The sequence below is a fragment of the Camellia sinensis genome, chromosome 12 (genome assembly GCF_055761805.1).
Source record: "Camellia sinensis isolate YWXY chromosome 12, ASM5576180v1, whole genome shotgun sequence".
In the NCBI taxonomy this organism is placed as follows: domain Eukaryota; kingdom Viridiplantae; phylum Streptophyta; class Magnoliopsida; order Ericales; family Theaceae; genus Camellia; species Camellia sinensis.
Window position 1 is genome coordinate 46,642,237 of NC_138972.1, and position 25,878 is coordinate 46,668,114.

Genomic DNA, 25,878 nt, shown 5'->3' on the forward strand with positions numbered 1-25,878 from the left:
GTTGAGGCTTTGTGCCAAACAGATAGTACATGGCAAAAGACGCGTGTCTACCAAGGCCTGGTGGTTCAGGGTAGAATACCCTGCGACATGTGTCGTTGCACTATTTGGCCACTTGCTATATTCTGGTACTGAGGAAAAACCTATAAATAGGACCCATTTCTCAAAGCTCAAAAGGAAGGAGGTTTCTTGGGACTTGAGAGGATATGTGCCCATTTTGCACTACCACATTGTTTTCTTGAACCACTTGTTCTACCCTTACTCGACTCTCCAATTACCTCAGATTGTTGACTATTCATTTCGGACCCCTACAGTCTCTAATTTAAAAATTCAAGAAAAAGGGGAAAGACAACAACAACAACAAAAAAATGAATGAAATAGAAAATTATATCTAGAATTTACTACTATGACTACATGGAAATGTCCTGACTTGAAGTAAACTACCCATATTTTATAAAATCTTGGTTTAGATGACAATGGTAAGTTGTTATTTATATGGTTTTGATGATGTTCTGTTACTTGAGTTCAATGGTGTGACAGATACTACGAAAATGGTTAAGAAATTTCACAATCACAACACCCGATTCCCGATAGGAATCGGCTGATGCTACCGATACTGATACTCTGTGATCGATACCATTATGTTACCCAATACCGTGATTTAGAACTATGGTTGTTTCGAATAATGTTATTTTTTATATTTTGATAAGCATTTACAACACATATTGTTTGTATTAGTAGTTGAATTAATTTATTGTTTAGAAATACACCAGCATGTTCTTGTGCCTATAAACAGAAAAATATTGTCCCCTTATTGTGGTGTTAGCTAATTGTTCCTGAGGTTTATGTATTTTGTTCAATTCATGAACATTGCTAGAAGTTAATTTCAAATAAAGAAAGTAAATATTGTAATATTTTGGGAGACAAATATACTTAGGATGCCTAAAATGTTAGGAAGATGAACAAAAGTTTCTCTTTTTTTTTCTCCCAAATAATGGTGTGGGTTTGTGTGGATTTGGGTGGTGGAAGAAGGTTTAGGTGTGGAGATGGCAGAAGGGAATGGGTGTGGTGAGTTGAAGGGCATTTGGGAGGATAGCCAAAGTTTTAGGGGGAGTCTGGCTAGTGAGGGTTTGGTTTGGAGGAAATTCTATTTCCACCCCCCTAATAAACTCAGGGTAAATCTTTTCTCAATACACATCCCTATTAATTTAATTATTAAGTAATTATCTCAATCCACATCCTTAAAATTACAAATAAATCCTTCACTCATATGTACACACACTTTACCCTCAAATATACACACTTTAATTTACCCCAATTTTCTACTTCCACCCACTTTGGTGAAGACCAAAGTGACCCCAATTTACATTTCTACTTCAAACAAGAAGGAAGAAGAAGAAGTTCAAATAGGAAAAAAAAAAAAAAAAATCTGCACTTTCCTCACCTCCATTGAAGATTTCAAGAGCTCCATTGAATATTTACTAAACACTGTTGAAAACCTTGTTTAAGATAAGAAATCTTTCAATTTTATTATTACATTTATCATTTTATTATTAGATTGACAATTTTCGGATCTCTCTTCACTCCATTGGCATGAAAGTATGTTTTTTCCGTAGCTGGAAGTGCTGTGTAGATCTCGGCATTGGGTTGCCGAATATGTGTGTTTCATTCATAACTTGATTGCCAAATATGATGTATAATTTCGTCCAATAAATTCTGAAAAAAATACATAATTTCGTACTTTGATTTCCGAATATATTCTATATTTTCGGTTCTTTTATGCCGAATAAATGCAATAATTTCGGTACTTAATTGTTGAAATATTTTTGTAAGTTCGGTTCTGAAGTGCCGAATGATTTTTTTTTTTTTTTTTGTTGCAATATATGATATAGAACCAGGTTACATAGGCCACCAATATTTGTTTTACTTTAGGTTCTTTTCCAACAATTTTATTTTATGGGTATGTTTATGTATTTATTTTTTTCCCCGAAATTGAATGCATAACAATAGAAACAAAAAACTGTGCAGTATTGGTATTTCCACATGATATTGTTAGCTTAGTAGTTAGGTCTTCATAAATTTTGTTAGGTAAATAGCTGAACAAAACAATTGCATTATATAGAGTATTAAAAGCTTGAGTTAATTTCACATCATCCAAATTGTGAATTTAATGGTCTATAACTGCGTATTAGATTTCATTAAAGTGGCATGGTTAGGCTACTTATTACCCACATTGATGTGATCCTTTTATGGGAGTACTTATTATGTTTCATTATATTGGGTTGATAAAAACAACTTTTCTTATGCAGATGGATGTCGGTCCTAGTGAACGTCGGTCAGTAACAGCTTCGAACAGAAGACTCCGTGAATTAAAGAGACGTGAACGTGGACGTGGACGTGCTCGAGTGCATGAGGATGACATGCACATTGCCATGTATGATGATCCTATACATGGTGCACCAGTTATGGATGATATTGCTATGGATGATGACCCTACTAGTGATGATGCTGACATTGTTGATGAAGATATCCTTACTCAGCCATTTCCGGGAGGTCTAACTGATCCATCAATCCTTAAAAGTTTTAAAAGTCATGTTGCCGCAGCTATTTGGAATGGTGCTGATGAAAGGGGGCCCTTAAAGTGTCATAATCACTCATCTAAGATTCGTTCGTGGCCGTGGTGGGAACAAGGAAACAACGCTACATTTGTAAACATTGTGAAGATGTCAGGACTTGCACAATTAGCTCGTTGCACGTACCACTTTGTCAATAAAATTGTAGTGTCTAGTTTTGTTGAGAGATGGCAACCGGAGACAAACACCTTCCATTTGACTGTTGGAGAGATGACTATCACATTGGACGATGTCGCCACTATCCTAGGGCTTCCCATTGTAGGCAAATCTATTAGTGTGAGTAAGTTGTCAGAAAGGCGGGTCATTGCATTAGTAGTTAATACGTTGAAAATTGATGAGCAAGATGTCAGACATGAGATATATCAATTTTCTTATGTCCTCAACGTGGATTAGCTTTCACATTGGGCTCAATAAGAAAAGTGCTCGCTGGATTTGCAATTTCCCTCAACTTGTGAGAACCCGAATATAAAAATTAAGTAAATAATTAAATAATAATATTACAAATCTCAAATATTTTATTATGAATCTTTAAGTGCAAATTAAATATTATTAGAGGATCTTTTAATTAATTTTAAACTTAAAATAAATTTATGGTGAAAGTATTTAATTTAGAGGCAAGATTTATTATAAAAAAATATATAGAGAGTGAGAGGAGGGTGTGACTTGAACTCTAGACCACAAGGTTAATATATAAGACTCCTACCATTTGAGTTACATATAACTTATACATATATTTTGTATATTTATTTATTTATTTGACCTATGTGTGCCCACCACTAGTATAAAATAAAATAAACACAAACCCTACTCTATTATTTGTTCACCACATAGGGCAACAACAGCAGCCACGGGAGAGGGTTAGAGAGAAGGAAAAAAAGAAGAAGATGTTGCAATCAAAGAACTTTTGGGTGTGTTATGTTGTGAGTGATCATCAAAGGTTAGCCCTCCTAGGTTTTCTTCTCTTCTTTCTTTGTTCTTCATCCTTATTCTATAATTATTTTATTCATTCATGGAGGTTGTAGGTTTATATATTTTGTATATATATATATATATATATACTGTTAAGAAATTTGAGGAGTTAAATTCATGTATAAAGATTGGGTATTATTCTTAGTTAAAAATTCTGCGCATAATCACGAAATTTAAAAATCAAGAAACCATATCAAACGGATGAATTTTAATCTGAAATTTTTACAGTAGATCAATTACATATTGAATTGTATATCTGATTTTTTTCATAATTTTTGGGAATCGAAATCCATATAAATTGAGGAATTCAAATCTGTCCAGGAAACCAGTCCAAAACAGTAAATTCGGGAGTGTTGTTCTCTTTGGGTATAAATCCAAAAATTATCAAATTAGTGTCATTAGAACCGGTTACGAGTCTAGTTTCATACGTTTTTGGCCTTGCATTGATTGCTCGTGTATATTAAGAGAACCGTCAATTTCTTTAAAGTGCTGCAGAAAACAACCTGTTTGGATATAATAAATTGTAGAAAAATTATTTTGATAAGCAAATCAAGTGAAACCAATTGGGTTTGAAACTTAGGATATATTAGATCATATCTGGAGGTTATTGGAATTTTTCGAATAGCGTGGAGTGGGTTTTGTAATTTTCAAAGTTAGCGAATAGATTGGGAAAACTTGTTTAAAACACTGTTTCATCTTAAAGTTATTTTTAGTCAAGTTTCGATCGGAATCTATGTCTTGGGTGATTTTAGACCTTGAAGAATATGAACTTAGGTAATATTTAAGAGTAACGGTGAGTTGGGTTGAGCCGTGTTAGTGCGTTTTAGTTTGAGGTTACTTAGTTCCTATTTTTTTTAGTATTTTTAAATTAGTTGTGACGCGTAATTTTTATACTTGGTTCAGGCCACTAGTTGGACTTTTACACTCTATTCGAGGATTATATTATTTCGTTTCCAGGTGAGTAGTTTCATGCTACGTATTTTTATAAATGTTCCCCTACCCTGAACTGTTGGAAAATTAAATTGTTGTTTCAAGACTAAACTGTTTTGATAAATTATTATATTATCAATTGAATCAAATTGTTTCTGAAACATGTGTGAACTTGGCATACTGTAAACTATTTGTTTTGGTCTCATGTTTATAATGATGAACTACCATGTTTTGAAAAACTGATGTGTATTGATTATTGGGACCATGTGTGTATTTAGTCCAGGGAAATTATTCCACTGTGTGTGGTGACTCTGGCCACTAGGGAACAGATCCGGGTTGGGCCGTGATGACTCTAGTGCTCAACGATTGTAAGGAACAGACCTTTAAAAACAACTAGGTGACCTTCAATCGGATCGTCTTTGAGAAAAGGCCCAGGTGCCACCCTGAGGATGACTCTTAGTTCGGTATTGGATCCAACGGGGCTTATAGCCTGAGAACTGTGTGGCAGATTGTTTGTTTTTATTGGTACCCAGAAAATTATTGGTGTTCATGTTATAATCTGTTTTAAGTGAAAAATGTCGTTTATCATGTTCTTGCGAGACATGAGTATTTAAGTGTTGATTTGTGGAACCTTCTTTTTGAAACAGATTGTATTTACCAAACTGTATGCCAATCTAGTTTCTGTGATATATAACTTATTTTGGAATTGAACCCTGTTTTCAAAACTGTATTTACTATCCATGTTGCTACTCACTGAGCTATCAGCTGACTTAGTTTTTATCACTTCCAGGTGTTAGATGGACTTAGAGTGGACTCATGGCGTAGCGGGGACTCAATTGCATGGACCTCTAGGGCATTCTTTTAGTTTAGAGTGTTATGTCAAGTTTGTGCATATTTATATTTATTCTTATCGAAGTTCATTTAGGATTATTTTTGATATGTGGGTTGTTTATATCCCCTAAGTTTGGATGGTTTTTTTATTACGGTTGATTTTGCCGTTTATAATTGTGACATGTGTCTGGATTGAGTTTTGGTTATTTATTATTGGACTATTGTTCAGTTGTTCAATGTGATTGGATTCGTGTTTAGGCTTACGTGTGCCTTGGGCTAAGTCCCTGTGGGCCACGGCCGGTCATGCCCGGATTTGGGGTGTGACAATTGTGGTATCAGAGCTGTAGTTTATCGAGTTACATATCTTGCATTTCATCATTTAGACGAGGTCCGAGTCCCTATAGTCCTTAGTAGTGTTTGGTTAAGTTAGTTTTGTTTAAACTTGTGTTGAATCTTTCTTGATTTCAGTTTGAGGTTAAGCGTTGGTACCTAGATATTTACACGGATTTTTGATTCTTTGTGAGCCTTTGATGTTTGTATTACCGTGTGTACTCCATTAGGAGAAATAGTAGTGTTAGGAGATGTATGTAGATCTTGTGAGGTAAACTTGGATGGTAGGATTGTTCTGGTGGATTTGATTTCCTTAGAGGTGAAGGATTTTGATGTGATTTTGAGTATGGATTTGTTGATGAAGCATCACGCCTCTGTTGATTGGTTTAGAAAGAGGTTAGTTTTTGCTATGCCGAGGCAACTTGAGTTTTTCTTTCAGGGAGATAGGAAATGGTCTTCTATCTATTTTACTTCTTTCCTTTAGGCTAATCGAATGTTAAGTAAACGGTGTCATGATTATTTAGCTTGTGTGGTGAGTATCGAACAACCAGAGTAGAAGTTAGAGGAGTTGCCTGTAGTAAGTGATGTGTTGATGTTTTTCTAAAGGATCTACCTAGACTTCCTCTAGATCGTGAGGTAGAATTTTCCATTAACTTGGTCCTTAATACAACACCTATCTCTAAAGCACCCTATAGAATGGCACCATTGGAGTTGAGGGAGTTACAAACTCAGTTATAGGAGTTGTTAGACAAATGTTTAATTAAGGCTAGTGTTTTACCTTGCGGTGCACCTGTGTTGTTTGTGAAGAAGAATGATGGGTCTATGAGGTTGTGTATTGATTATAGAGAACCAAACAAAGTCAAAGTGAAGAATATGTATCCTTTGCCACGTATTGATGATCTGTTTGACCAATTGTAGGGAGTTCAAGTATTCTCTAAGATTGACTTGAGGTTAGGCTATCACTAGTTGAAAGTAAGGGATGAGGATTTTCCTAAGACTGCTTTTAGAACCCGTTATGGGCATTATGAGTTTTTGGCGATGCCTTTTGGTCTCACAAATGTACCGCCGCATTCATGGATTTAATGAATAGAGTATTTAAGACCCAACTGCATAAATTTGTGGTAGTGATTATTGATGACATCCTAATTTATTCGAGGAGTAAGGAGGAGCATGAGCAGCATTTGAGGGTAGTACTGCAGATCCTTAGGGAGAAGAGACTGTATGCAAAATTTAAGAAGTGTGAATTTTGGTTGAGCATTGTATCATTTTTGGGTCATGTGGTAAGTAAAGATGGGGTATTTGTGGATAGCACAAAGGTGGTAGAAAATCGTTGATTGGCCACGACCTACTTCTGTGATAGAGGTACGTAGCTTTCTAGGGTTTGCTAGATATTACAAACAGTTTGTGGAAGGATTCTTTTGTATTGCTTGCTACTTACCAATCTCACTAGGAAAGAGGTAAAGTTTGAGTGGAATGATGATTGTGAGTGTAGCTTCCAAGAGTTTAAACAAAGGTTGATATCAGCTCCAGTCCTTGCCTTATCTACTGATGGTGGTGGTTTTGTGATTTATAGCGATGCTTCACGATAGGGTTTAGGATGTGTGCTCATGCAACATGGGAAGGCGATTGCTTATGCGTCACGATAGTTGAAAGTACATGACAGAAATTATCCTACGCACGACTTGGAGTTAGCAACAGTGATTTTCGCTCTTAAGATCTGGCGACATTATTTGTATGGAGAGTCATGTGAGATTTACATTGATCATAAGAGTTTGAAGTATATTTTCACACAGAAGGAATTAAATTTGAGGCAAAAAAAAAATATATATATATATATATGGCATGAGTTATTAAAAGATTACGATGTGAATATTTTGTATCATCCGGGAAAGGCAAATGTGGTGGTAGATGCCTTGAGTAGGAAAGTAGTAGTCGAAGATGTAGCTGCTTTGTCTATTGAGAGTTGTTTGGTGAAAGACATGAGATGTTTGAGGCTTGAGGTTGTTACGCCTGGTGATAGGGCTTATTGTAGTCAATTGAAAGTTCAGCTGACCTTGAGAGAACGGATTCGTATAGCACCGGAGATTGACCCCCAGTGTGAGCGTATTAAAGGAGAGATGGCAGAGGGTAAGCATATAGACTTTGTGGTTAGTGATGATGGGTTGCTTAGATTCCGTGGCTGAATTTGTGTTCCTGCTGGTGGTGATTTGAGGAAGGAGATTATGGTAGAGGCGCATAGTTCTAGTTATAGTTATAGCATTCATCTTGGAAGTACTAAGATGTATCGGGATCTTTATGAACATTTTTGGTGGAATGGTATAAAGGGAGATATTGTAGAATTTGTGGCTCAGTGTTTGGTGTGTCAACAAGTTAAAGTAGAATATTAGAAACCTGCGGGGAAACTACAACCCTTGCCTATACCAGAGTGGAAGTGGGATCATGATACCATGGACTTTGTGTGTGGTTTACCTCGTACTAGTAGTAATCACGATGCAGTTTGGGTAGTTGTTGATAGATTAACCAAGTCAGCACATTTTATTGCAGTATGGATGACCTATTCTCTAGCTCAATTTGCACAGTTGTATGTGAAGGAGATTGTTAGATTGCATGGTGCACCTGTGTCAATAGTGTCAGATCGGGACCCTCGTTTTGTGTCTAAGTTTTGGTGTGCGTTACAGTCAGCTGTTGGTACTTGGTTAAATTTTAGTTCAATTTATCACCCTTAAATAGATGGGGTATCGGAGAGGACTATTCAAATCCTTGAGGATATGTTGAGGGCTTATGCTTTGGAGTGGAGAGGTAATTGGGATGATTATTTGCCGCTCATGGAGTATGCGTATTATAATAGTTATCATTCTAGTTTGGGAGTAACTCCTTATGAGGCTTTGTATGTGGGGAAGTGTAGGTCTCCTTGTGCTGGTATGAGGTTGGTAAGAGGCAAATGTTGGGACTTGATTTGGTGGAGGATGCTACACAGAAAATTATAATCATTAGAGAGAGATTATTGACTGCTCAGAGTAAACAAAAAAAGTTATGCTGATCATCGTAGGAGAGACTTAGAGTTTCATGTGGGGGATATGGTATTCTTGAAAGTATCACCATGGAAAGGAGTCATCAGGGTTAGAAATAAATGAAAGTTGAGTTCTAGATACATTGGACCATTTGAGGTATTAGAGAAGGTTAGTGAGGTTGTGTACCGTGTTGTTTTACCCCCTAGGTTGGCAGGAGTGCATAATGTGTTTTATGCGTCTATGCTGAGGAAATATGTGCACAGTCCGTCGCATGTGATAGATTATGAGCCGCTTCAAATTAGAGAGGATTTTTCGTATGAGGAGATACCTATTTAGATTTTGGATTCGAAAGAGAAAATGTTGCGTACAAAGGTCATTAAATTGGTTAAGGTATTGTGGCGTAATCATTTAGTTGAAGAGGCGACTTGGGAACACGAGGAGGAGATGCGCGAGAAGTACCCATATTTATTCTCATGATTTACTCAGGTTAGTTTCGAGGACGAAACTTTTTTTTAGGAGGGGAGAATGTGAGAACCCGAATATAAAAATTAAGTAAATAATTAAATAATAATATTACAAATCTCAAATATTTTATTATGAATCTTTAAGTGCAAATTAAATATTATTAGAGGATCTTTTAATTAATTTTAAACTTAAAATAAATTTATGGTGAAAGTATTTAATTTAGAGGCAAGATTTATTATAAAAAAATATATAGAGAGTGAGAGGAGGGTGTGACTTGAACTCTAGACCACAAGGTTAATATATAAGACTCCTACCATTTGAGTTACATATAACTTATACATATATTTTGTATATTTATTTATTTATTTGACCTATGTGTGCCCACCACTAGTATAAAATAAAATAAACACAAACCCTACTCTATTATTTGTTCACCACATAGGGCAACAACAGCAGCCACGGGAGAGGGTTAGAGAGAAGGAAAAAAAGAAGAAGATGTTGCAATCAAAGAACTTTTGGGTGTGTTATGTTGTGAGTGATCATCAAAGGTTAGCCCTCCTAGGTTTTCTTCTCTTCTTTCTTTGTTCTTCATCCTTATTCTATAATTATTTTATTCATTCATGGAGGTTGTAGGTTTATATATTTTGTATATATATATATATATATATACTGTTAAGAAATTTGAGGAGTTAAATTCATGTATAAAGATTGGGTATTATTCTTAGTTAAAAATTCTGCGCATAATCACGAAATTTAAAAATCAAGAAACCATATCAAACGGATGAATTTTAATCTGAAATTTTTACAGTAGATCAATTACATATTGAATTGTATATCTGATTTTTTTCATAATTTTTGGGAATCGAAATCCATATAAATTGAGGAATTCAAATCTGTCCAGGAAACCAGTCCAAAACAGTAAATTCGGGAGTGTTGTTCTCTTTGGGTATAAATCCAAAAATTATCAAATTAGTGTCATTAGAACCGGTTACGAGTCTAGTTTCATACGTTTTTGGCCTTGCATTGATTGCTCGTGTATATTAAGAGAACCGTCAATTTCTTTAAAGTGCTGCAGAAAACAACCTGTTTGGATATAATAAATTGTAGAAAAATTATTTTGATAAGCAAATCAAGTGAAACCAATTGGGTTTGAAACTTAGGATATATTAGATCATATCTGGAGGTTATTGGAATTTTTCGAATAGCGTGGAGTGGGTTTTGTAATTTTCAAAGTTAGCGAATAGATTGGGAAAACTTGTTTAAAACACTGTTTCATCTTAAAGTTATTTTTAGTCAAGTTTCGATCGGAATCTATGTCTTGGGTGATTTTAGACCTTGAAGAATATGAACTTAGGTAATATTTAAGAGTAACGGTGAGTTGGGTTGAGCCGTGTTAGTGCGTTTTAGTTTGAGGTTACTTAGTTCCTATTTTTTTTAGTATTTTTAAATTAGTTGTGACGCGTAATTTTTATACTTGGTTCAGGCCACTAGTTGGACTTTTACACTCTATTCGAGGATTATATTATTTCGTTTCCAGGTGAGTAGTTTCATGCTACGTATTTTTATAAATGTTCCCCTACCCTGAACTGTTGGAAAATTAAATTGTTGTTTCAAGACTAAACTGTTTTGATAAATTATTATATTATCAATTGAATCAAATTGTTTCTGAAACATGTGTGAACTTGGCATACTGTAAACTATTTGTTTTGGTCTCATGTTTATAATGATGAACTACCATGTTTTGAAAAACTGATGTGTATTGATTATTGGGACCATGTGTGTATTTAGTCCAGGGAAATTATTCCACTGTGTGTGGTGACTCTGGCCACTAGGGAACAGATCCGGGTTGGGCCGTGATGACTCTAGTGCTCAACGATTGTAAGGAACAGACCTTTAAAAACAACTAGGTGACCTTCAATCGGATCGTCTTTGAGAAAAGGCCCAGGTGCCACCCTGAGGATGACTCTTAGTTCGGTATTGGATCCAACGGGGCTTATAGCCTGAGAACTGTGTGGCAGATTGTTTGTTTTTATTGGTACCCAGAAAATTATTGGTGTTCATGTTATAATCTGTTTTAAGTGAAAAATGTCGTTTATCATGTTCTTGCGAGACATGAGTATTTAAGTGTTGATTTGTGGAACCTTCTTTTTGAAACAGATTGTATTTACCAAACTGTATGCCAATCTAGTTTCTGTGATATATAACTTATTTTGGAATTGAACCCTGTTTTCAAAACTGTATTTACTATCCATGTTGCTACTCACTGAGCTATCAGCTGACTTAGTTTTTATCACTTCCAGGTGTTAGATGGACTTAGAGTGGACTCATGGCGTAGCGGGGACTCAATTGCATGGACCTCTAGGGCATTCTTTTAGTTTAGAGTGTTATGTCAAGTTTGTGCATATTTATATTTATTCTTATCGAAGTTCATTTAGGATTATTTTTGATATGTGGGTTGTTTATATCCCCTAAGTTTGGATGGTTTTTTATTACGGTTGATTTTGCCGTTTATAATTGTGACATGTGTCTGGATTGAGTTTTGGTTATTTATTATTGGACTATTGTTCAGTTGTTCAATGTGATTGGATTCGTGTTTAGGCTTACGTGTGCCTTGGGCTAAGTCCCTGTGGGCCACGGCCGGTCATGCCCGGATTTGGGGTGTGACACAACTTCTTCAACATATCCAATTGTGTGGTAATATCAGACTCTTCGAACCGCTTCAAAATCAACTCAAGTTCTGGGATACAAGTCAATTCCAACTTCTGTTCCTTCGGATTATGCACACATATAGTAAGGCTCGTCCAATGTACGTGTATGCTACTGAGTGGAATAGGACGGCTTTGTCTCGTGTAATTTGCAATCTTGTAAGCACAAGGTAAACCATGTGTGCGCCTAAGAACACACCCACATATTGCAACATCAATTCCAACTAAATTTGCTCTCTTACTCTCTGCCAACATGTACTCCAATGCACAAATAGACACATCACCCCGGAGCTCTCTGAATTGAGAAGGTTTGAATTGATGTTGTACAGTTGTCAAACTCTTCTCGAATGATGCTTTAACTTTAATGTGCTGCAACTCAAGTAGACAATGTATTTTTTCAAATGAAACCTCAAATGTCGTTTGACTTGAACCTAATTGCCTCTTCAATCTAGCATGAGCACTCTCAACCCTGTTCATATGGATGTAAACCAAAATAGTCAAGCATAATAATTAAAATTAACAATATGAATTATAATAAATTAAAAAAAAAGAAACAAATCTTACCGATTGGTTGTAACATTGCCAAAAATGCATACACATGTCTGTATGTACCGCAATGAATTTTTCTTGATACGGATTCAACCAACTCACAATAACATACTTGATTGCCTCCGAATAGTTACTGAAATCCTTATGTAGTGTTGCAGGGTGATCATTGTATTCCTCTTCAGTCGATGACAATATCAAATAGTTCCATGCAGTGTTAAACTTGTCCCATTTTTCTTTTGTCTCAAACATTTTCTTGCATTTTGTCAATACATTCTTATTAATATGCCAACGACATAACAAATGTCGAGCATTCGGAAAGGTGTTGTCAATGGCATTCACCAAAGCAAGCTCTCTGTCTGTGACAATGACTTCAGGTAAAATACTGTCGTCCATAAGATCACGCAATGTTTGTAACACCCATGCATAATTATCAACCCACTCAGTTTGCAAGTACGCGATAGCCACGGAGAATGTCATATGAGTTGATGTTACTCCCACAATTTCAAGAAGAGAAAGCCGATATCTATTCGTCTTATATGTGCAATCCATAATCAAAACATGAGGGAATGTACGAAGCAAATCCAAACTCACTGGATGCGCCCAAAACAAGTCCGTGACAGCCATAGAGCCTTCCTCACATCGATGATGCTCAATGTACTTATGTTTCGCTAATTCACCGAGCAGTTGTTGCATCTGAGATCTACCAGCTTTCTGTAGAACCCTACATCGATGTCGTACATTGTAAACTGTCTTCATTGTGCTCATATTAAGGGCATCCCTCTGTTTGAGTGTAATGAGTATCTTTTTTGGTCTTACTAGGCTCTTTGACATATCAACTAACAGCGACTTTTCATTAGCTGACAATCCCCCTGCATATGAATGTCCTTGGAGATGCTCCGCAACTGGATGATTATGCAGCCCGCAACCTACATTCAATGTCCATTCATCGTTTGTTTTCAACTTGAATGCCCTCAAATCAAATGGACATTCGCACTTCTTCGTACCAGTTTGTCTCAATGAGTCTTTTGGGTCATCTTTCAACTTTTTACGCAATCTATACTTCCCACTCCGCTCACAAGCAAGATAAATTCTTGGTATCTTACAACCGCCACCATAGTCCGACGTCCTTATAATAATAACAAAGCCATTTATCCTTCCAATGTCACGTACCCAAGTGAGCAATTCATCTTTGTTGTTGAAAACCTATATACGATGTCGCATAACCTTCATAATAACAAACTAAACAAACTAACTAATACAAATTTATGAAATTACAAATTTTATGTTAAAAATTACATGTTTAGCTGTAAAATGACTAGTACAATCCACCATAATATCCGATCAAACCTCAGGTTCTTCAGTGCATGCCATCTAAAGAGGAGGGGAAAAATTTTAATTCAGTTTTACAGAGCCGAAATAAATAAAAAAATTCGGCCATAAATAAACGAAAATAATAACAAACTTCAGAATTCTAGGACCGAAAATATTAATTTTATTCAAAACTCTATGACCGAAATAAATTAAATAAATCGTAATTAAAGTGACGAACTATTCATATTATTTCGGTATTTGATGTCCGAATTAATTTAAAAAATTTGGCACTACGTTTCCGACTAAAAAACGCAAAAAACAAAAAAAAAAAAAACTACACGATTTTACCTTTTCAACACTGATTGTGCTGTCACCATTGCTTGAGTTTGAACTGCCATAGGTTTGCAACTCTTCCATATCAAAATCAAATAAAAATTGTTGAACTAATAATTAAACGATGTTAATAATTGAGTATAAACTTAAAGATTAAAGCAATATAGGAGATGTTTTGTTTGCAAATAACAGAGAGGAGTACAGAGTGTGTAAGAAGCAAAGTGACTACAAAAGAAAAATTAGGGTTTAATTTTTTTGTTTCAAAAAGTGTATATTGAGATATTTTTATTTCTAAAAGATATGTATAGAGAATTTGTATATATAATATTAGGAGTGTTAATCAATGGCTATTATAGTAATTTTTAATTAGGATATAATTGTCATTAATCTAATTTTTCATTAAGTGTGTTCCCTGAGTTTATTAGGTTGGTGGAAATAGAATTTCCCTTGGTTTGGTGGTGGAAATGGCTGTTCAAGTGGCTGGCCAGGTGGTTCAGGATAGAATATCCTGCGACATGTGTCGTTGCACTAATTGGCCACTTGGCATATTCTGGTACTAAGGAAAAACTTATAAATAGGACCCATTTCTCAAAGCTCAAAAGGAAGGAGGTTTCTTGGGACTTGAGAGGATATGTGCCCATTTTGCACTACCACATTGTTTTTTTGAACCACTTGCTCTACCCTTACTCGACTCTCCAATTACCTCAGATTGTTGACTCATTAGCATAGATTTGCCTCTCTAAGTATTATCATTAATACTATTCATTTCGGACCCCTACAGTCTCTAATTTAAAAATTCAAGAAAAGGGGGAAAGACAACAACAACAACAAAAAAATGAATGAAATAGAAAATTATATCTAGAATTTACTGCTATGACTACATGGAAATGTCCTGACTTGAAGTAAACTACCCATATTTTATAAAATCTTTGTTTAGATGACAATGGTAAGTTGTTATTTATATGGTTTTGATGATGTTCTGTTACTTGAGTTCAATGGTGTGACAAATACTGCGAAAATGGTTAAGAAATTTCACAACCGCAACACCCGATTCCCGATAGGAATCGGCTGATACTACCGATACTGATACTCTGTGATCGATACCGTTATGTTACCCAATACTGTGATTTAGAACTATGGTTGTTTCGAATAATGTTATTTTTTATATTTTGATAAGCATTTATAACACATTGCTTGTTTTAGTAGTTGAATTAATTTATTGTTTAGAAATACACCAGCATGTTCTTGTGCCTATAAACAGAAAAATATAGTCCCCTTATTGTGGTGTTAGCTAATTGTTCATGAGGTTTATGTATTTTGTTCAATTCATGAACATTGCTAGAAGTTAATTTCAAATAAAGAAAGTAAATATTGTAATATTTTGGGAGACAAATATACTTAGGATGCCTAAAATGTTAGGAAGATAAACAAAAGTTTCTCTTTTTTTTCCCCCCGAATAATGGTGTGGGTTTGTGTGGATTTGGGTGGTGGAAGAAGGTTTAGGTGTGAAGATGGCAGAAGGGAATGGGTGTGGTGAGTTGAAGGGCATTTGGGAGGATAGCCAAAGTTTTAAGGGGAGTCTGGCTAGCGAGGGTTTGGTTTGGTGGTGGAAATGGCTGTGGAGAGGGTGGTTTATGAGTTGGTGGTAGCAGATGGTAGTCAATGAGGGTGGAAATGAACGTGGAGAGAGAAAGTAGAAGAATGAAAGAGAGAAGAAGAAAAGACCATTTTGCCTTTCAAAATTGGTCAATGTATCATAATGACCCTTTTTCATCAAAAATCTGGGGAGCCATTTTCAATTGAACTTATAGACCCAAAACGAAAAATTAAAGGGAAAATGTGTTGTAATTCAAATGCAACAAATTGACACACATGAAAACCTTACCAATGAGACGGTGTTGTAATTTGTAACCCAAAAAATTAGAGACGAGACGTTGTCATAATTAGTAACCCAAAAAAAAAAATCCAATTCAAATTCATGCAAAAACAAAACAACTTGATTCTTTAACCTACTGTGGCTAGTGGTTGGACACAGGACTAGGAGCTCTACTATTTTCGGATAGTTCTCGTAGATACATGTGATTTCGTATTTGAAATTTATTTATAAAATCTTACACTGAGGCCATGTTTGTTTGGGCGGACTGGATTAGCATTTCCATGACTAATAGTCCTAGGACTACGAATCCGTTGGATTATGTATCCTCTCTTAACTAATAGTCAAGTTTAAAATAATTAGTCTCTACTTCAATTGTTTAACCAAACATCGGATTAATAATTTTATTGGACTATTAGTCCAATCCCAAGCTCATGTCCACCCAAACAAACATGACCTGAATGACATGGTGAACCGGTTAGAGTTCATCATCAAAAAAATGTAGACAAAAAACAGGTGTTGGCAGAGTGAAAAGGGTATCATTGATGGAGATAGTTCTTTAGCCAGTACGTGGCTAATGATTGAACATACGACTAGAAGCTCTACTACTCTACAAGTCCAAATTTGCTAAAGCTGATCACAATGAAATTTAGTTTTGTTTTTCTTCCACAATCGTCCGACATTTTGTGATGAGTTGTAGAAGGCACGTGTAACAAAATGGTACTATTCAAGTGGCTGGCCATTTCACTTTGCCAACACCCAATTTTGTCTGCAATTTTTTTGATGACGAAGAACTCTATCTGATTCACTATGTCATTCCGTATAAGACTTGATAGAAAAGTCCAGATACGAAGTCATTTAGGAGTTTGGATTTGTTAAAATTAAAATTTTCAATTTCACAATAAAATCGATCCATTATCTAATTAATTTGGATTCATTTTAGTGATTTAAACCGTTCATTTAATACAACTAACTAAAGAAATTATAAATACAAAAAATCAAATTGATCTAACATCGATTGTCATACTAGTAGATCATTTTTATCTATGCGGCCTACATATTTTTAAGAATAGACCGTTCATGTATTATAATATATATGTGATTTGATCATACAATTAGTTATATCTGATCAACCCAATTTTTACATGCATGTTCTTTTCAACTTGTCATATGAAATAAACAGTTTAGATTATTGAAATGAGTCTAAATCAAATAATAGATCAACTTCACCGTGAAATTGAGATTTTTAACTTTAACAAATCCAAACTCTTGAATGACTTCATATTTAAATTTTTCTATCAAATCTTACACTAAATGACATGGTGAATCAGACAGAGCTCGTCATCATCAAAAAGTTGCAGACAAAACCGGGTGTTCGCAAAGTGAAATGGCCAGCCACTTGGCAGTAACATTTTGTTACATGTGCCTTCTACAGCTCATCACAAAATGTTGGACGATTGGGAAGAAACACAAACTACATTTCACTGTTATCTACAATTTTAAGAAATGTACAATTTCACTGTTATCTACAGTTCACAGAATTGTTTGCATAATCAAGCACAACTTTCTCACATGTAAATCCCACCAAATGTATGAGTCCCACACGTGTAAAAAATGTACAATTCTGTTATCTACTATGCACTTATAAAAAAAATAAAAAATAAAAATAAAAACAGCGATTTTAGAGAATGTTAAATCCACAAGAAATTTTTGTTGGGTGGTTGGATCCACGTCTCCCTATCAAATCTGCAATCCCCACCCTCTAGATTTAGCAATTTTTTTTTGAGAATTCCCCTTAATCTTCTCCATTGAACAAATGATCAAATCAGAACTAATACCCATTAAAAATATAAGCAATATAATTGGAAAGTAAAGGTAGCAAAGTTTACTGAGAGAATATTTTTCAGAAAACTTGTTTTTCATTCTTTGTTCAGCATTTATTCTCAAAGGCTAACAAAAGATTAAGACTACGAAAAAAATATGGCCAGAGTTGGCGAACAAAATTGCGTGATTAGAAATTCTAAACCTCATATATGTCTTCTGGCAATACAATAAGTAAAAAGAATGGCCAAAAGCTAACATGTTCAAATCACATACTACTTAAGGTTGTTTAACAGAATAATTAGCAGAGGAAGCAGAATCATAAACTATCTCTTGGAAAATTCTTGGCTGCGCTTGGCGGCAGCAACAACTGCATTCATGAGGATCCCACGAAACCCACCCTTCTCCAACTCATGAATACTGGCAATGGTGGTCCCACCAGGTGATGCAACATCATCTTTAAGCTGGCCCGGATGTTTCCCTCCCTTGCTAACCATAGATGCCGCTCCCAATACCTACAAACAAATAATTTTTAATTGTTCCAGCACCTTGTGCATAATGTGATTATTACCACAATGGGCTTTAAAAGAAGGCTACTAGTCAATTTTTTTGTGAGCATGAATTCAGATACTTGAGTCATTTAAACTTTGAAACATCAAAAACAATAAGAGAAAAAAAAAAGGGGGGGGGGGGGGGGGGGGGGGATGGGGATGTAGAGCGTATGTTGCAATGAAACTGCAGCCACTAAGATCTCTCTCTCTCAATTTGCATCAAATGATAAGTGAGGTTGCCTTCTGCATTTTGGCTTAAGAAACACTGTCCCAGCCATGTCCCAAACGTTTCCAGCCCAAAAAATTAATAAAAAATTTGGGCACATCTTTGTGGCATGTTCAACATATCTCCAGCCACGTCCGAGGTGTGTCCATGTCCAATATGTGGTGGACCATTTTGACGTGTCATGTCCATGCTTCATAGCCTATATAAGAAACAAGAGAATTTCCAACCACTGTATGATTATACCAAGGGTCAGACTTGAGTCCTTATTTATTTGCCTTAGTCATGGATGAAACGGCAACTGGAATTCACACTATACTAGAAACCTGGAGAGAAGTACTGTACTCAAAAGGGTTTAAAGTACAACTAAAACTAAATAATGTAACTTCAGTGACAATAGAATTAGAAATAACTGGATGTAAAGATTCAAAACTGGAACTCTGGGAGATACCAAAGAGTGAACAATTTCATTACATAGGTTCGATAATTAAAAATGATGGAAAGGTTAGAGATAATGTGACTAATAGAATCAAAGCAAGTTAGCACAAGGTAAGGAGTGCTTTTGGCAATTTTGCCTTCATAATATTGAATTCTAAGGAAGAATTCGATCTTACAAGAGGAAGGTGAGATAGGAAGAATGCCTTCGATCTTTTTGAAATTGTTTAAAGAAACCCAATGATAAAGACTTGTCATTAGTGTCCTTGTGGCATGGCCTTGAGTCAAGGAACAGCTCTCCAAAAGTGGGAGCAAAGTTACGGACCTATTGCCCTCTGTTGAATATAAAAACTAGAATATTATGTTGAATATAGGAATTAGAATATTTTTATTTTGATTGTAGGAATCTCTTCTTGTTTATATTGTTTCCTAAAATTGTATCATGAATATTATATATATATATTGGCTTCTACCTCATTCAAGGTAAGCCAATTCAATTCTTTTCATTCTATTTGGTATCAGAGCCAAAGTAAAGAAACCCTAGCCTTCTACTTACCTTCTTCCTCTATTGTTCTTCCTTTGTTGGCACTGCCAGCATCATCGGCAACCCCATTTCCTTCTCCTAAGCCTTCGACAGCCCCAGCCACCTCCTCTTCTTCACTTGACAGGCCCCCCTTCTTTTCTAGACCACCCGACACCCATCACCCATCCTTTCTCTCCCCTTGGCAGGTCTTCTCCACCCCTACCGAGGCTTTAGTAGGTGCTGACCAGGAACTTTCCTGGTGTTTGGTGCTTCGTGAACCCTTCTAGGGTGGTCCGGGCCATCTTTTTCCCTTCCTAGGGTAATATGCTAAATGTATTAAGCACTGTCTCTGTTTTTTTATTATTATTCAGTGGGCTACTAGGTTTGTTTGGTAAGTTATTTGGATACACCGTGAGTTCTTTTTTCCAATGTCTTGAGTTTTATTTGGACTATGTTGCTGTGTGTTTTCCAGCCCCTATTTTTCCACCATGACAGAGCCATCTCAGATTGGAAGCTACTCCAACGCCAGGATCTCCTAATATCCCTAATTTACAGGAGTTATCGACTCAGATTGGTCAGCTTCAGGCTTAGCTTGGGCTCTCATGGCCCATCGTCTTCCACTGCTGCCACACTCGCTACAGATACTTTTACTGCATTGCATGTTCAGTCTGCTAGTCCCTCATGGGTTCTGGATTTTGGGGCTAACGATTATATGATGGGTGAGTTTTCCTTTCTTTCTTCTCCAGTCCCTACTTTTATTTCCCAATCTGTGTCTGGCTAACAGTTCTTCATCTTATGTTCGTCATAAGGGTGTCGTATCTTTATCCCCTACCATTACTTTATCGTCTGTTTTATATGGTCCAAATTTTGCCTATAATCTCTTATCTGTTAGTCGTCTTGCCAAACAATTTGATTGTGATGTCATCTTGTTACCCTCTTGTCTTTTATAGGACCTAAGTTTGAAGAGAATTTTTGGCAAGGGTTATGAGCGTAATGGGCTTTACTACTTTAGGGATCCACCGGCCGAACATTCCTCTTCTTCTTTAGCTAATTTTTAGGCCTTTATTTTGCCTACTTCCATGTCTTGTGCTTTTAATATTCAAACTTTAGAATTATGGCATACTCATATGGGTCATGTCAATTTTCAATATTTATGTAAACTTTTTCCGTCATTTAATAAAGCTTGCGTAGATTCTAAATTTCATTGTGTGGTTTGTGAGTTATCTAAGCATGCTCGTACTAGCTACATCCCTCATATGACTTGTGCTCCTAGTGCATTTGATCTTATACATTCTAATGTCTAGGGTCTTTCCCCTGTCAGTGCTTTTTCTGGTCATAGGTATTATGTAACTTTTATTGGTGATCACACTAGATGCATTCGTCGTAAGTCTGACGTGTTTCCCATTTTTGTTTAGTTTTTACAAATGGTTAAAACTTAGTTTCATACAGTTGTTTGGAATATCCGTTCCGATAATAGTGGGAAATATATTTCTAATAAATTTCGTTCCCATCTTAATCAAACTAATATTCTTCAACAACTTACTTGCCCTCGAATCCCTAAACAAAATGGTGTTGCTGAACGAAAAAATAGTCATATTATGTCTGTTGTTCGGTGTCTTCCTTGGGGTATGGGTGGTCCCAAGTCTTATTGGCATATGGCTGTCCTTACTGCTATTTATCTCATTAATAGGACCCTGAGTGGTATGTTGAATGGTCTCACTCCGTTTCATATCCTTATGCCTACTTCCACGTTGTTTCCTCTCTTACCTCATGTCTTTAGGTGTACCTATTTTGTTTAAAATCGGAGTCCCACTCGCACTAAGTTAGATGACACATCTATTCGTTGTGTCTTCTTAGTCTACTCTTCCATGTCCAAAGGGTATAGGTGTTATGATCCTGTGCCTCGCCACTTTTATCACACTTTGGATGTTACTTTTTGTGAGGATCTTCCTTTCTTTCATACTAACCCTCCTTTGCAGGCTTCTCCTCTTGTTACTTCCACTGTTCGCCCGATGCCCATTTTGGACGAGGTTGAGGATGAGGTTGTTCTCCTCTCTTCTTCTCAGCCTACGCCTCCTCTCCTGTTGCAAATATACTCCCGTCGTCTACGCACTCAGCCCCCCTACCGCCTCTCCAATCTGTAGGTCAGGTAACTCTTCTCCTTTAGCTCCTCCTCTACTTCCTCGCCGTAACTCACCTCAGGATTGACATCCTACAAATCATTTGGGTTATTTGAGTAGTACTAATCATCCCATTTCCCAGTATATTTCCTATGATAGGGTTTCCAATTCTTACCGTTCTTTCCTTGGCAAACTTGAGTCGGAATCCATTCCTCGTTCTGTGTCTGAGGCTCTTCAGAATCCCAAATGGGCCACGGATATGCAGAATGAGATGGCGGCCTTAGAATAGAATCACACGTGGAATCTTGTACCTTTACCTCCTGAGGAAAGCACGGTTGCTTGCAAATGGGTGTTCACTATCAAGTACCTTGCTGATGACTCAATTGACCGTTACAAAGCCTGACTGGTGGCCAAAGGTTTTACACAGATTCCTAGCAAGGATTTTGGTGCCACTTTTGCCCATGTCACCAACCTTACTTCTGTGTGTCTCCTTATTTCCCTTGCAGCATCACATTCTTGGCCTCTTCATCAGCTTGATATCAAGAATGCGTTTCTTCATGGAGGTCTCCTTGAGACGATTTACATGGCTCCTCCACCCTGATTTCGGGCTGAGAGGGAGTATTCAGGAAAAGTGTGCCAGTTACGCAAATCCTTGTATGGTCTGAAACAGTTTCCATGAACATGGTTTGGTCGCTTTAGTTCTGTTATTATATCTATGGGCTTTGTTCAGTGTCACTCAGATCGCACTTGTTTCATTCACCGTAATTCTACAGGTCAGTGCATAGTCTTGTCAGTCTATATGGATGATATTATTCCCACAAGTGATGACTTTGTTGGCATTGGCCAAGTAAAGAAAGACTTAGGCTAAACTTTTGATATTAAGGATCTAGGATGTCTCAAAAATTTTCTAAAAATTGAAGTGGCTTGCTCAAAGGAGGGGATCTCATTGTCTCAAAGGAAGTACACCTTTGACTTGCTTAAGGAAACTGGTATGTTAAGGTGTAAACCTACTTCTACTCTTATGAATCCTAATGTCAAGCTCTTATCAGAACTTGGTGAGTTGTTAAATGACCTAGGCATGTATTAGCGCCTTGTTGGATGCCTCATTTATTTGACTAACACTAGACCTGATTTGACATTTGCAGTTAGTGTTGTGAGTCAGTTCATGTATGCACCTCGTACAGAACACCTTGACGCGGTTTATCACATTTTGAGGTATTTGAAGACTTTTCCTGACTTACGATTGTTCTTCACAGTTGGTCTCCAATCTGGGCTCTCCTATTTCACAGATGTTGACTATGAAGGATCTAAGACAGATAAGCGTTCCACTTCTGGCTTCTGTACTTTCTATGGTGATCATCTTATCTCATGGAAATTAAGAAGAATGCAGTTGTTTCTAGGTCTTATGTAGAGGCTAAGTATTGGGCTATGGCACATGGGACATGTGAGATTCTTTAGCTTTGTTTTATTCTGGCAAGGTTGGGTGTTGAGTAGACTATTCCTTCCTCTTTATTTTGTGATAACAAATCTGCTATCATGTTAGCCTTTGATTTTGTGCTTCATGAGCGTACCACGCATATCCAGGTAAACATACATTTTATCAAAGAAAAGGTTCAGACTGGCATTGTACATCCATCCTTTGTCTTTTCTTCCCAGCAGTTAGCAAACATGTTCACAAAATATGTGGGACTAATGTTGCTCTAGTCTTCCATTGACAAGGTACGTTTGTTGAATACCTTCACGCCAGCTTGAGGGAGAGTATCGAATATAGAAACTAAAATATTATGTTGATGTAAGAATTTATGTATTTATTGATTGATATCTGATTGATGTTATACAAGATGTGTTATATTACAAATTAGAGTGGCTCATTATATAGGAGAGGGTTTGGGTAGTAGGTGAGGAGTAGGTGAGGGTAAATTGGTGGTAGGTGTAGTAGGTGTGGTAGTAGGTGGTGGTAGGTGTAGGTAAATTCTAACAGCCCCCCGCAAACTCAAGGAGGATAGAAACTAACCAACTTGAGTTTGAAGAGAGGAACAAAACAAGAAAATACATAAAAAATAAAAGAGGATAGGAGACACTGTATGGTCGCGTCAGACCATTGGTGAAGACACTGTATGGGGGTGTCATAACGTTGTAGAGGACACTGTATGGTGGTGTCATAACGGTGTAGAGGACACTGTATGGCGGTGTCATAACGTTGTAGAGGACACTGTATGGGGGTGTCATAACGTTGTAGATGACACTGTATGGGGGTGTCATACCGATGTAGAAGACAGTTTATGGGGTCATGTCGGACCGTTGTAGAAGACAGTTTATGGGAGTCTTGCTGGACCCTTGTAGAAACTAACCGGAATCAATGTCGGGACAGTTTACAGAGTCTTGTCGGACCCTTGTAGAAACTAACCGGAATCTATGTCGGGACAGTTTACAGAGTCTTGTCGGACCCATAAAGGAGCTAACCGGAATCAATGTCGGGACAGTTTACAGAGTCTTGTCGGACCCCTTAAAAAATCGCACCCTCAAAAGGTGCGCCCAATTTTTCAAAAGGCGTGCCATCAAAAGGCGTGCCCACTTTATCAAAAGATGTGCCATGAAAAGGCGTGCCAGTTTGTCGGGCGTCAAGAGGCGCGCGATGCGCGTGGCTGGCCCTGGCTATTTAAAACAAGGTTGAGGCGAAGGCTGTGCATACTAGTCTGAAACCTCTGAACGCTCGGAGAGCTTGTCTCTGCAAATCTTGAAACACCCGGAAACCAACCCTTCTCTGAAACACTTAGCAACTCAAAAACATGGCCTCTTCTTCCCGTCCAGTTACCCAGAACCTGCTCACGCTCTTTCCAGAACTGAACGAGCCCACAAGAGAAATAACTGGTGCGGTGGCCAGTGAACCGCAACCAAACACCTCTGGTTTTGCTCCATTGAACTTTCCGATGCGGTCGGTGGAGCAAAAAATGGCGATGCAAACTGATATTGAGGCTAATCAGTATACTCTGAAGTCATGCGTGGAAACCATGACGGCGGTCACAAATTTGTCGAACCGGCTGCAGAGTAGGACAAATGAGGTGCAGCATTTAAACTCTCAGCTGGCTCTACTCCAACGCATGTATAAGGATGCGCGAGCAGAGATAAGCGTTCTGAAGGCGGAAAACAAGGAGCTGAAGCGGAAGGCCACCGTGATGTTCCGATTTGGAGGTCCTCCATATGCTGCAGTGGAGGAGTATGGGGGAGTGAACGTGCTCGGCGGCGTGGAAAACACGGAGGCAGCACCGTCAAGGGCCGCCCAGGACGGAGGCAAGAAGAAGAGACCTGCAGTAGAGTAGAGAAGGGATGTCGGGGTGTGGCTGTCTGCAGGAAAGAAAACAAAGCCGTTGTGGTGGTGTTGTTGGTGGTGTTGTTGTTGTTGTTGTTGTTGTTTTTTTTTTTTTTTTTTTTTGTGTAAAATTATGATCGGGGTTGATCCTCGGCACGAAAGAAATGACAAGTTTGTGGAATGGTGTTTTTTTTTTTTTTTTTTTTTTGTGTTTAATAATAATAATAAGAATAAAAAAAAATAGATAAAGAAAAGAGAGAATATTTGTGAGTGGAGGATGTTGGGGCGATGGTGTAATGTGCAAAAAGAAAAGATAAGAAAATAAAGAAAAGATAAAAAAATAAAATAATGATTTAAAAAAACAGTGATAGTGTGTGAAGTTGTGAGTGGGTTGATATAAAAAATAAAAGAAGGATTTGAAATACCATGCCATTGTCTCCACACATGATATGTGTATGTATAATATATATATAAAACTCACATGGTTTGACCTTAGATGACAGCCTGCCCACAACAAACCAAGCCGACAAAATATTTTTTTTTTTTTTTTTTTTTAAATTACGAAAAATAAAATAAAAAAAAAAGAAAAGGAAAGTGGGGTGGTGTGTTATTATAGTTTAGAATAACAGTGGAAGCTTTGTTGTGGTTTTTAAAAAATGAGATGATGATGTTTGTTAATAGAATATTTTTTTTTTTTTTGAGACAATAAAATAAAGAAAGAAAAAAATAATAATAATTAAATTTGAAAGCAAACGTAGGAGAGAGAGGGACAAACTTAGGTGGATGGCATGATAAAAAAAAAAAAACAAAAGAAATAAAAAAAAGGAAAAAATGCAAAGTGGAGACAAATTGAGTGGATGCTTTGGCTAGTGGTAGGGCCCACCAGCACTATTCATTTCAAAAATGTGGAATGGTAAGCATGTGTATGCATGTGCTCTCTGTCGGTGGTGTTCATGGG

At 36.9% G+C, this 25,878-nt stretch overlaps 1 protein-coding gene and 1 long non-coding RNA gene across 2 annotated transcripts; one reads left to right on the plus strand and one right to left on the minus strand.

Moving 5' to 3' along the window:
* Positions 1-5,887: 5,887 nt before the first annotated feature.
* LOC145804481 (uncharacterized) lies at positions 5,888-11,735 on the plus strand. Its single transcript, XR_014346274.1, has 3 exons — positions 5,888-9,714; positions 10,650-10,703; positions 10,955-11,735. It is a non-coding gene; the product is annotated as an uncharacterized LOC145804481 (long non-coding RNA).
* A 599-nt stretch (positions 11,736-12,334) lies between these two features.
* LOC114301565 (protein FAR1-RELATED SEQUENCE 5-like) lies at positions 12,335-14,148 on the minus strand. Its single transcript, XM_082896837.1, has 3 exons — positions 14,080-14,148; positions 12,484-13,623; positions 12,335-12,340 (listed from the first exon to the last, which is right to left on the minus strand). Exons 1-3 carry the CDS (start codon positions 14,146-14,148, stop codon positions 12,335-12,337), a joined length of 1,215 nt encoding a protein of 404 aa, XP_082752963.1.
* Positions 14,149-25,878: the final 11,730 nt, after the last annotated feature.